At 37.9% G+C, this 12401-nt stretch overlaps 1 protein-coding gene and 1 long non-coding RNA gene across 3 annotated transcripts; one reads left to right on the top strand and one right to left on the bottom strand.

Moving 5' to 3' along the window:
- The first annotated feature begins 3039 nt into the window (after window positions 1–3039).
- LOC107809907 (protein LEAD-SENSITIVE 1-like) lies at window positions 3040–6268 on the top strand. Of its 2 annotated transcripts, none has more exons than XM_016634603.2 (3): window positions 3040–3269; window positions 3909–4033; window positions 5146–6268. In XM_016634603.2, the coding sequence occupies exons 2-3, from the start codon at window positions 3940–3942 to the stop codon at window positions 5889–5891; spliced, it is 840 nt and encodes a 279-aa protein (XP_016490089.1). In that variant the 5' UTR covers window positions 3040–3269; window positions 3909–3939; the 3' UTR covers window positions 5892–6268. The 2 variants fall into 2 exon arrangements, with proteins under 2 accessions (XP_016490089.1, XP_016490090.1); XM_016634604.2 differs by lacking the exon at window positions 3040–3269 and adding an exon at window positions 3347–3695.
- Window positions 6269–7318: 1050 nt separating this feature from the next.
- LOC107809909 (uncharacterized) lies at window positions 7319–9498 on the bottom strand. Its single transcript, XR_001653517.2, has 3 exons — window positions 9369–9498; window positions 8388–8446; window positions 7319–7721 (listed from the first exon to the last, which is right to left on the bottom strand). It is a non-coding gene; the product is annotated as an uncharacterized LOC107809909 (long non-coding RNA).
- Between the last annotated feature and the right edge of the window lie 2903 nt (window positions 9499–12401).

Below are 12401 nucleotides of genomic sequence, written 5' to 3'. Positions count from 1 at the left end.
TTCAACACTTTCGATAGAGGCTCAATATAAAGATGAGTGAAAACAGTCAATAAATCAACATATTCGATAGAAACTCGTTTTAAAAAGGAGTGAAAATCAATAAGTTCATAAACAGGCCCCTCAGGCAAAGCATCACTCATGTTCATGTATATATCTATCGCCCCTCGGGCAAGCCCCTGAGTCACTCGTGACTCAACTCTTACCAATCAACGCTCACACTCAGCACTCACACTCAATAGGTACCATATAGTAACAGTTGTGGTGCGCAGCCCAATCCATATATCGCTGCGGTGTGTAGCCTGATCCATATATCGCTGCGGCGTGCAGCCCGATCCATATATCTCGTCGACGGCGCTCACTGGGGGTGTGCAGTTTTCGGAGGGGCTCCTACAGCCAAGCGCTATATCACAGCAACCCGATCCAATATATATATATATCACTACGACATGCAGCCTGATCCATATAAGTATCGCTGCAGCGTGCAGCCCGATCCATATATATATATATATATATATATATATATATATATATATATATATATATATATATATATATATATATATATTGTTGCGGCATGCAGCTCGATCCATAACTATATAATCCTCACAAACAGGCTCTCAGCCTCTCTCAGTCATTAACCTAACAATCAGACTCAGACTCTCGGTCTATCTCAGTCATCAACCTTACGATCACTCGGACCATCAGTAAAACAGGGAACTCAGCCCAAACAGTTTTCATATTTTTAAGAAATAAAGTGATAAACCAGATTTAAACAATAAACAGGTAAAACACGACTGAGGATATGCTTTCAAAACAAATAGAGAGAGGAAAAATAGTGGAAGTGCCTCTAAGGGTCTCAACAGGTTGGCACAAGGCCCCAAACATGAGATACAGCCCAAAATATAAAAACATCAAACAATTAACTATCAATTACGCATTAAAATAATCGTTCGGAATGGACTAAGTCACAATCCCTAGCGGTGCTCTACCCCACGCTCGTCATCTAGTGTGTAAGTCACCTCAACATAGCACAACGATGTGTAATCCGGGGTTTCAAACCCTCAGAACAGCATTTACAATCATTACTTACCTCAAACCGGCTAAATCTCTAGCTCGCGACGCCCTTTCCCCTCAAATCGGCCTCCACGTGCGTCGAATCTATCCAAAATCAGAACAAATACGTCACAATATGCAATGGGAACAAAGCCCAAGCAAAAACAAATCGAAAAATGCCAAAAATTCCGAAATTAGCAAAACCCGAGCCCTGGGCCCACTTCTCAAAACTTAGAAATTTTCACATCAATAGATTTCTTATCTCCCCACGAGTTCATACATACCAAAAGTTCTCAAATCCGACCCCAAATGGTCTTCCAAATCCCCAATTAAAATTTCCAAAATTCCAACCCCTAGTTCTTCCATTTTTAGCTTAAGTTCCATGAATTTCTAGGTTGATTTCACAATAGAATCAAGTTTTAGGTTCAAAAAATCTTACCTCTAATCGGTTCTCCTTGAATCCCTCTTTAATTTCCTTCAAAAAGCTCTCAAAATGATCAACAATGAGGGAAATGAGCCCCAAATTCGCGGATGAAGTGACTTAAAACATTCTGCCCAGGTCTGACCCTTCCTTCTTCGCAAACGCGGTCAACGCCTCGCGTTCGCGAAGCACAAACTTATGTTGACCAACTTTTGCCCTACGCGAACACGTCACACTAATCGCGAACGCGATGCTTCTACCTCCTACACCTTCGCGAACGCGACAACCTTACGCGAACGCGATGAACAAAATACCTTGGACCCCAATTTACTCTACGCGATCACGAGTGCCTTCTCGCGAACGCGATGCACTGCTTCCCATCCTTTCGCGAACGCGAAGGCTTAATTCTGGCCTTCCTCAAATCCATCTACGCGAACGCGAGGCTCCACTCGCGAACGCGAAGAGATAATTCTCTGCAACAGCTGAGCAGATTTTTCTGCAACTTTCAAACTCCAAAATGGTCCGATTAACCACCAGAAACTCACCCGAGGCCCCCGAGACCTCAACCCAAAGCACCAATACATCCTAAAACCTCGTTCAAACTTGCTCCAATCATCAAAACATCTCGAACAACACCAAATCCACCAATTCACATCGAATTCAAGCCTAAGTTTTCTAAAAACTTCCGAAATACGCTTTTGATCAAAAACCCAACCAAACCACATCCGAATGACCTGAAATTTTGCACACATATCCCAAATGACATAACGAAGCTACAGCAACTCTCGGAATTCCATTCCGACCTCTATATCAAAATCTCACATATCCATCGGAAAACGCCGAAATCTCACTATCGTCAATTCAAGCCTAAACCTTCCACGGACTTCCAAAATGCATTCTGATCATGCTCATAAGTCCCAAATCACCTAACGGAGCTAAGAAAATCATAAAATTTCGATCCGAGATCATATACAAGCAAGTCAAATATTGGTCAAACCTTTCGAATTTCAAGCTTCAAACTGGGAACTGTTCTTCCAAATTCATTTTGATTTTGCTAAAAACCAAAGCCAACGATTTAAATAAGTCATAATTCATCACACGGGGCTAGTCATGCCCAAGAACTAGCGAGTAAAGTACAAAAGCTCAAAACGGCCGGTCGGGTCGTTACAAGGAACATGGGTGATGAGTTTAAAAAATACATAAAAAAAGTTAAAATAATCTGTGAAAACAACAATGGAACGGAAAGAAGATGCATAGATTTACGTGTGCTGATTTATAAGACAAATAATGCAACAACATGCTTTATTTGCACAATGTTTGAGAGCTTTAGCATTTATTCTTTATCCTAGACGCTATCAAATATTATATAGTAAGTTCTAATCTCTAGTGTTATCTAGTGTTATCAATTGCTGATGAAGAGATCTGTTAGATCTGTGTATGAGGCCGTCGGTTGGTTGAAATTTTATTGCTTATTGAAATCCATGAGTGAGCTGAAAAGAATTTTATTTTACAAAGAACAAAATTAGCTTATACTAATTCTCTCTCCTATTCTACCTACAAAATCTATGCAGCCACTATAAAATAGAATTTCATACCTTTCCGAAGTCCAAATTAAAACTCATAAAGCAAATTTAATTGTTCTACATTTCCCCTATTTTAAGCAAGCCTGGCATTAATGATCTTACATTTTTTAGGTTCGGGCGGTGGCAATTTTTTAACAGTGACTTGAACCCCATCTTGACAAACAGCTGACATGGAATCAGTATTTGCGTTCTCAGGCGAAACAATTTTCCTAGTAAATTTCCTAACTTTCCTCTCCATTCTCAAATACTTCACCCCTTCTTTCTCGTCGGTAATTTCTCAAACACCTCTAGTGCAAGTCTGGATGTAGTATCTAAATAAAAAGTAAGATCAAATCATGAAAAGCACGTAAAACACAAGTCTAACAACATATCACCAATTAAGTAAGAATTTCAGATGAAAGCAAGCTACATCTTCTAGGGAAGATTCAAAACATCATAAAGAAACATTCTTCAAAGTAAAAAAGCAACACAATCTTAAATCTAAATAACACTGGTAATCAGAAGAGGTTGGATAAACAAAGGAAAACACAGAAGAAAAAACTCACCCAATAACTATACAGACAGCACACAGTGAAGTGACGAGGGAGAAAAAAGAGTGAAACAGAGCAGAAAAATGACGGAAGACGTTGTGATAGACGGTGTCGTTCAATTTCATCTTTCAATTTCATATAATTGGGACAATCTATGAGGATGTGTCAAAGTAACAGAATAGCATGTGTCTCTTACCCCAATTCTCCAAAATAACCCTACGACCCCAATTCTCGTTAGCCGCTTATAATAGTAGTAATAATTTGATTTTAAATTTTCATTTAATCCTTAAACCTTGTGCTCACTTATCATTTTAAACCTAGATTGGGAAAAGCTGAAAGGAGAAGGAAAGAGATGGGTCTGCTGTCTCACAGAGTAGAAAGGAATGAGATAGCAGCAGGTGATCATATCTACACGTGGAGAACTGTCTTCGCATACTCTCATCACGGTTAGTCTGCAACCCAATTTCACTAATTTTCCCTTTCAGTAAATCCTAATGTAAGATTTTAGTAACTTTTTTCTTCATTTCATGATACTGGAAATGACCGAAAACAGCAATTACTACCGCATATGAACAATCTTGCGTTGTATACAGTAGCATTTGGCTTTAGATTAGAGAAATGATTGCGGAATACAACCGGCCTTCTTTTCAATTGTGGATCTTCAAATTTGCTGAAAATATGGTTGATGATCCAAAAGAATAGTGACTTAGAGAGTGTTTGGTGTTGCATGATCTCAGTAGGCTTTAGCTTTTGCTAAATCGTAGTGGATTAAGCATAAGAAAAAGATACAAGCAATGACACAATTCTCTTTAGAAGCATGTCCATTTCAGGTGCTGCTTTTGCAAAATGCTAATGAGTTAATTCTGATAAGATGGTAATTTAGTAGTAGGACTATACCTCTATGTACACTGGAAACCTTGGACAGAAGGATTAGTAGGTTATTGAGGGGAAAAAGGGAACATATTGCCCATGTAAAGTTTAGATATCTTAGACATTTATACTCTTGGTGTAGGAGGAACTATGTAAATAACAAAGAAAACATGCTGGAGCTCATGGACTCTCTCCTATGCATATTTAGTACCTCCTTGGTACATTTATATCAAAAATAGAATTATCTGTTAATAAAAGTAGCAGGAAATATCGGATATCTGTCATGTTAATACTCTAGATCCTAGAGTAAACATGCATGCCTCCTGAATTTTGGATAACTAATCACCTTTGATATTGATGTGACCAGGGGGTCACGGGTTCGAGCAGTGGAAACAGTCTCTTGCAAAAATGCAGGGGTAAGACTGCGTACAATAGACTCTTGTGGTCCGGCCCTTCCCCGGACCCCGTGCATAGTGCGAGCTTAGTGCACTAAGCTGCCCTTACCATTATAACACTTGCTATTAATTAGTTAATTAGGCACAACAGGCTTCATCTCCTATATTTTAATTTCTTGTCAGAGTGCCAGTTATTTATACTCCAGTATCTGTTGTGACTGAAAATGAGCTTAATGATATTCTAGTATTGGTAGTTGGTGTCATATTTTCAAATATGTGAAATTCATGAGCAGGAATCTATGTTGGTGGAAGCAAAGTTGTCCATTTTACGCGTGAGCAAAATATTGTTTCAGGAGACACAATTCTCTTCTCTGTTCCCCCAAAACTCTCGTCAATTTCGAGTACAAATGTGTCTTCGACCTGTACAAATATTCTTGACTGCGGATTTCAGCACAAGGAAAGTGGGGTGGTTCTATCTTGCTTGGATTGTTTCCTGGGTGATGGACTATTGTACCGCTTTGACTATGGAGCCAGCCCTTCAGTTTTTCTTACTAAACTCCGAGGTGGCACATGCACAACTGCACAATCTGATCCTCCAGAGGCAGTGATCCATAGAGCCATGTACTTGCTTCAAAATGGTTTTGGAAACTATGATGTCTTCAAGAATAACTGTGAAGATTTTGCCTTGTACTGTAAAACAGGTCTTCTTGTTCTTGACCAAGGAGCTCTTGGAAGGAGCGGTCAAGCTGCCTCTGTTATAAATGCTCCTTTGGCAGCTATTGCTTCTTCGCCCCTTAAGTTATTCATGTCAAGTCCGGCTGGCTTAGTCTTAGCAACCGCTGGTATGTATTGTTTGACGAAGTATGTAAGTGACATTGGTGTGAGGAGTGATGTTACGAAGGTGAAAGTAGAGGAACTGACTTCGTTCCATAATTGCAAAAGCTTGAAGAAATCCATCAATGAGGACCATTGTGATACAAGAGAGGTGACTCTTAATCAAACAGATACACCAGCTAAAAAGCGGCGAAGATGTGATTGAAACAAAATTAGCAGTGTGCCGGACTACTCATTTTCCATGTTTTGAGTCAGGTGTCAAGGCTCCGACAGGACCTGGAGCCCGAATAAATCTTCCAATGAGGAATTTGAAAGGCTTGGTTTTTTACTTTTTTTTTCTTCACTTTGTTCTCCCCAGCAAGCTGAAAACCTTTTTTGCAGAAGATGGATTGGGGATCTGAAGAAGGTTTGGATTGGTCTTTGTAAATAGCTGGACTAGTCTTTTATTTTTCTCCAGCAAAATGGTATGTGCTGTTTAGTTGGTGATATCTCCAATGATTTTTGTTTTTATTCTTGCTACGACTAAGCAGGTAACGTTAATTCTGATCAACATAAATAAGTTCCTTTTTTTTCTTTTAAATACATCAAAGAATATATGATTGTCTATTAGTTTTGGTTTCTGTTGATTGAATTTGCTAAACTATGGAAATAATGATCTTGCTATTCTTTTCCTTTGCCTTCAGTTGAAGCTGCCCATGTAAACGAGGGTAAACAGGCAACAAAGTTTAATTGTAGTCATTTTGCTACTCTGAGAATAAGGCAGACATTTTAGCTGAAGAAATATTTTGTAGAGCAAGACATTCTGACATATACGATCACTCTACATATTGCCATTCATTAAAAATTATCCGAATATAAAAATAAAAAAAGAGAAGAGAGATCAATCCGTTGTCACCATAGGTGCAGCACATTAGCAGCATCTTAATTGCTCTCCTCTCAAGTGTAGGCCTTGCCGTCGAGTTGAGCCAAGTCGAGCTGAACTCATCAAAGCCTAATCCAGTATCAAGCTTGGACCGGCTCATCCCATTTTGTTTCCGCACACTAAGTAGTAAAAATTGCACGGGGCACCCTATTTGGTCGCCCTCATTTAACATATACCTATTTTTTTTTAAGTTTTAATTTGTACCCACTTTTTAAACAACTTCAGCCCCCTTTCTCTCCCTCCTTCGTTTTATTCTTTTTCTTCTTCTTTCTTCTGTTGTTGTTGGTACTGCTATGAAACTTCAGTTCATGGGATGATTGACATAAATATGTTTATCATATTATTTAAAAATAAATTATAAATAATTACGTAAGTTAGTAGACAATAATTTGTGAATATTTTCCCGTACGTAAGTTAGTAGACAATGATAATTCTGTTCTTTTCACGTTTATTATTTCCAGAATTTATGATTTAGATACTGTTGGCAATCTGATTATTTATATAGTATGTTAGAAAGCTTTTTCAAAAACTTCAGCTTATATAGTGCTGAAGTTTTTACAAATGAACTAAATAACTTCAGCATCTTCTACTAAAGTTTTTGAAAATGCTTTATGGCAAAACTAATGAATACAGGACAAAAAAACTTCAGCTTTGTCACGACCCAAACCGAAGGGCCGTGATGAGCACCCGGTGCCTTACTCAACCGAGTACCAACATAACATATCTTTCTTATTATACTATCTTGAGTAAATGAGCCAGAAACCCATCATGAGATAACAAGAATAAAACGTAAGGGAATACTCAACATATGACGACCCAACATAATATACAAACTTATACATGTGATATACGGGCCTATAAGGTCGACATGACCATTTGTAAACTCAACACATAGGCCAACAAGGCCATACAAGTATCCATAAACCTGACATATGTCTACAAGCCTCTAAGAGTACATAAAATCATAAAGGTCGGGACAAGGCCTCGCCATATCAATCGATACATATCCAAAGCATACTGACCAAATAGGCAACTCCGGAGCAAGTGGAGTGCACCAACACCTCCGCTGAGCTAATAGCCTACTAGGAAGACTATCAACCTAACAATCGGGACCTACGGGCATGAAACGCAGCGTCCCCAGGCAAAAGGGACGTCAGTACAAATAAAGTACTGAGTATGTAAAGCAGGAAAGCATAAACAAGAACATTAATGTAAAGAGAGATAGAGGAGATACAACCTGTAACATCTAAGTGCCTCTGGGGATACAGACATGAAATGCATAAGACATATACATACATAAACTTTTAAAAACATATGCCTCTGTGGCATCATCATCATCATATCGTACCCGGCCTCAAAGAGGACTCGGTAAAAACGTACCCGGCCATCATAAGGCTCAGTAGAATCGTACCCGGCTACGTGGAGCTCGGTAAATCCAATTGATCAGTGGTTGCATAATAGGCGTCATACCCGGCCTACTATAGCGCGGCTCGGTAGAGTAAAATAGATACTATATGTAATGCATACTAGACTCATGGAATCACGTTCTAAACCTTTGGAGTGACTTAGGTCGTTGCATTTTCGATTAACATTATGGACATCATACCATCAATATGAGCTTCTATAGGATTCAAGGATCATACATACTTGCTTAGAATAACTTTATAAGGAAAGAACAACATGGGCAACCTTAATTTCTAGGAGTAGATCCGTTATGAAATAGAGTATTCATTTCACTTTAGATCATGCCAAAAGAAAGAGGGAAGTGCCTTAACATACCTTAACCACGTTGAGTCCTTAATACCTCCCAAGCAACTCTTCAAACAACTCAATTCAATCTACCATTGCATAAGGAGATTCAAAATCAATATTGAATAAAGGCTAAGTCTGCAACATAAACTTGTAGCTCGTTTATATAAATTCGGGCAGCATCTCCCCTGTAACAAGAGCCTACTTATACCAACAACAATTACCAGAGAAATCCAGCAATACATAATTATCAATAACAAGACACCATAAAACAACAACAAATCACAACTATTTTACGACGAGCGACAAGCTCCAATTGGAATTTGTATACCCCATATCATACCTTATAGACTTTTTACTTTAATTTAATAGTATTATTAAGATGATAATGAAGTCATTCATCAATAATTCCAGTCTTATACCATATATCCATAACAAAGAAAATGATCCACAACTCCAATTATTCTTAATTAGCAACTTTATACACTAGTTCATGTCTAGTTCATCCATTTAACTTATCCAATGCCAAGATAACCTTAAGCGCCAGTAGGAACACAATATAATTACCTCCTACAGTGGATTCAAGTCGAAATCCACATTATATTTAGATTACAACAGCCCAACATACCCCAATCAATTCATACCAAAAACGACGACTATAATAGTGTCCAACACCCCGAAAATATTGCAAAGAATGACTAATCCATCATTTTGCCATTACGTGGTATTTCTCCACACCATTTATCCTCCAAAAACTCCATTAAATAGCAGCAAAATATACAGACCAAAAGCTACATGAAACAGCCCAAAAACAGCACACAACAAGTCGAATAATTCGAACTCACGGCTTCCGATAACCGTCCCATGCGTTCTAGCTATTACGAAATGTATTTATCAACCTTCCTTCATTTTTGAAAGCTTAAATATAGAAATAAGGTATTTTCTTAAATATTAAATATCTTCCAAAACTTAAACTACAAAGAAAAAGAGAAGCAATATAGTGATACTTACGTCGTAGGGATCGTTTTAATGTTATCGCTACTTGATTTCGTGCCCCGGATGATAATCTTATTGGAAACCCATGTGGAGAACTTGAGGGGAAGGTTAGGGGTGTTATTTGGTCGTGCTATCTGGAAAAATGGGGAAAGAGATGAGATAAGGGATGTAAATATCCCATTTTGTTGAAAAGTCAAAAAGGTGCTACTTGGTACCATCTCATTGGCCCTTTTTCAAATACTTATATCTTTTTATCCGGATGTTGTATGAACGAACGGTTAATAGAGTTGGAAACTACATTCCAAGACCTTCAATTTAGTATATAATATGTCCAAATATGATCTCATATAGTACACGAAATTTATTACTCAAAAAGCTCCATTACAAGGCAAATCCTTAGTCGATTTTTCCGCAACTTAAATCCGATTTTTCTTAAACTTTATACTTCATATACAAACATCATATATAGCCATATCATGGATTTAAACTCATTTAAATCATGATTAACAAGTCTCATATTTATCTTAACTTGCTTAACACTTCGGCAAACCTTTCTTGTCCTTGTAGAAGGATTTCATCCTTTTTGCGCTTACATCAATTGACTCACGATGTACTTTCAGGTACAAAAACATAGGTTGTAACATTATTCCCCCCTTTGGAACATTCGTCCTCGAATGTTGACTGATGTGCTTCCCCTTCTCATACCATATGGCTCTTATGAATACTTTAATATTGTCCTTTGTTATCTAGGCAATTGTTCTGTGAATAAATTTAAAAACTAGGGCATTCCCCCCCTTAGGCCTATTCTCACCTCGCGAATTATGGACGGAGTTCTTCCAATCTCGTAACTTCGACTACCTTCTATGATGTATCCTATATGACTATGTCCTTTTATGCACGACTCTTCTCTCCTTTTTCCTCCAACTTTTTGCCAATCGCTTGGCTTCACTTTGTGAATACATATATAGAACTATGACAAGATGTCCCTCTGGGCATATATAGGTATACTTAAGCTTTTCGCTTGGTACTTTTCTGAATGTATGACTATTGCTATATTTCATTTTATAGCATTGGTATTATTACCGAGGTGTGCTACACAACTCTAGGTTAATTTCTCATTGCTTGTCCCATAACCTGCCGGCGCAACCCTGCCACATTAGGAACATATAATCGACCTCGATATCTGAGGACTTCATCTCATGTAATCTCAAATAGTGTCTTCTCCTTTTGATGGGTTGTATCTCTATAATGATCTAGCATATGATCTTCATACTGGCATTCCTTCACTTCAGTTACTAAAGAGGAGGTTTCCATGTCCTAAGTAGTAACTCTGGTACCACCTGCATCTAGTAATCGAATTCCAAGATTAGCTAGCAGATGAATCTCACAAGCTATCTCACTCTTCTATGCCTGTAAATAGATAGGCTACACATAGATCTACGATTGAGGGTGTTGACTACTACATTCGCCTTCCCTGGATGATATAAAATAACATCATAGTCTTTCACTAACTCCAACCATTGCCTCAAATGTAATACATTGTCACTAAGGCTCACATCTCATCGGGGAACATCTGAAGTGATTTTCTTGATGCACCTAGGGATGATACTATACTTCAATAACTACATTTTCATAATATCTCAACGTATTCATCTTATGGGGGCATTCTAATACCGTACCATCCATGAAATCCCTTTTCTTTAAATCATTACTCAATCGAAGGCTCAAACGTCATTCTCTTAACTATCACAATTACACCCTTATTCTACTACCAGGGCAATATTCCATCTCTTCTAATTGATCCTATTCTTAGACTCCTCTGAGTTCATTCAGAGTGTACCGAGCTTTCTATAGCTCATGAAAAGCATCAGCTCTCTTGTTTTGATGGGTTTAATCATGAGACCTTGACTATTATTGTCACCTTCTCACTCACATTTACCATACTTACCTTTAAATCTCGCACCGTATCTTCTATCAATTTCATAACCTCCCTTCTACATTGGTGGAATTCACATCCATACCTTAAATCTCTACTATAATACTTGCAACCCTGGTGCATACACAATCTGGTGGGAGCTTCGTATTTACGTCTTATGAGGCTGGTACTCTTCTAATTGTTTTATCGTAGAGTTTTTATAGAATATGATTGTTATACTATCTCTTTTATACCTCTGCTATTAAAAGTGCTCCTGATATAGTTTGAGTCATGATTTCTATAATCATCTAGGTCTAACAATAGGACTCATGATGTAACTTTCGAGCTTCCTCTTCCTTCTCAGCCTTTAATTAAGCTTATGCTATCTTCCAATCTTCAGCTTAGGGTTTTAGCTATTACATTAGCCTTTCATGGACTCTATGTAGCATCCATGATATAATATTCTAACAATTCAAGCCTTTATAGGTGACGTGGACTTAATTCTTTCTTTTAACTTATACCAGAGTCTCCTATAGCTGTATGAATGTCAACATATATGTTGCATGGATATAACTCTAAAGTCTTAATTGCATTCACAACGTAATTAACTCTAGATCATTGATTGAATAATTCCTTTCGTGCCTTCTCAGCGTTCTTTAAATGTAAGCAATCACTTTTCTTGGTTGTTATGCCACTTGTTGCATGAATACTTGGCTTATCTTATTGCCCACCAATACTTGAATTTCCTATAACTCATATGATCTCAAATATCACTTTTGACTTCCCGTTCATTAGTCACCATAGGTGCCACTTTCTTATGGAGTATATACAATATTGTAGTGAGACTGTTGTTACAAGACCATTTCTTTTTATATCGTTATGCTTAAGTTGAAGCCTTCTTCCTTATTTCCTCAGCTAGTCTTTCTTTGTAGTACTTAAGGAGACCTTCTGGATCTTGTAAAGTTACGATCTTGTTATACTGTATACCCGAAGGAATTTTCGATGTTCTTACTCGCCTACAAACATCCTTAGTTACATACCTTCGTGCCTTTGTGCTCGTAGGGTTACTTCTAAACTCAGATTTTGATTGTCTCCTTAGTGGCACTCTCCATTATTTCTGTAACACTTATACG

The sequence above is a fragment of the Nicotiana tabacum genome, chromosome 20 (genome assembly GCF_000715075.1).
Source record: "Nicotiana tabacum cultivar K326 chromosome 20, ASM71507v2, whole genome shotgun sequence".
Classification (NCBI taxonomy): domain Eukaryota; kingdom Viridiplantae; phylum Streptophyta; class Magnoliopsida; order Solanales; family Solanaceae; genus Nicotiana; species Nicotiana tabacum.
The sequence above is the reverse complement of the archived record's forward strand: the minus strand, read 5'-3'. Positions and strand labels throughout refer to the sequence as shown.

Excerpts from the sequence above, each read along its gene's own strand:
- LOC107809907 (XM_016634603.2), top strand. The coding sequence starts at position 3,940 with ATGGGTCTGCTGTCTCACAGAGTAGAAAGGAATGAGATAGCAGCAGGT. Across the intron at positions 4,034-5,145 it reads CTTCGCATACTCTCATCACG|GAATCTATGTTGGTGGAAGC; the intron begins GTTAGTCTGCAA and ends ATTCATGAGCAG.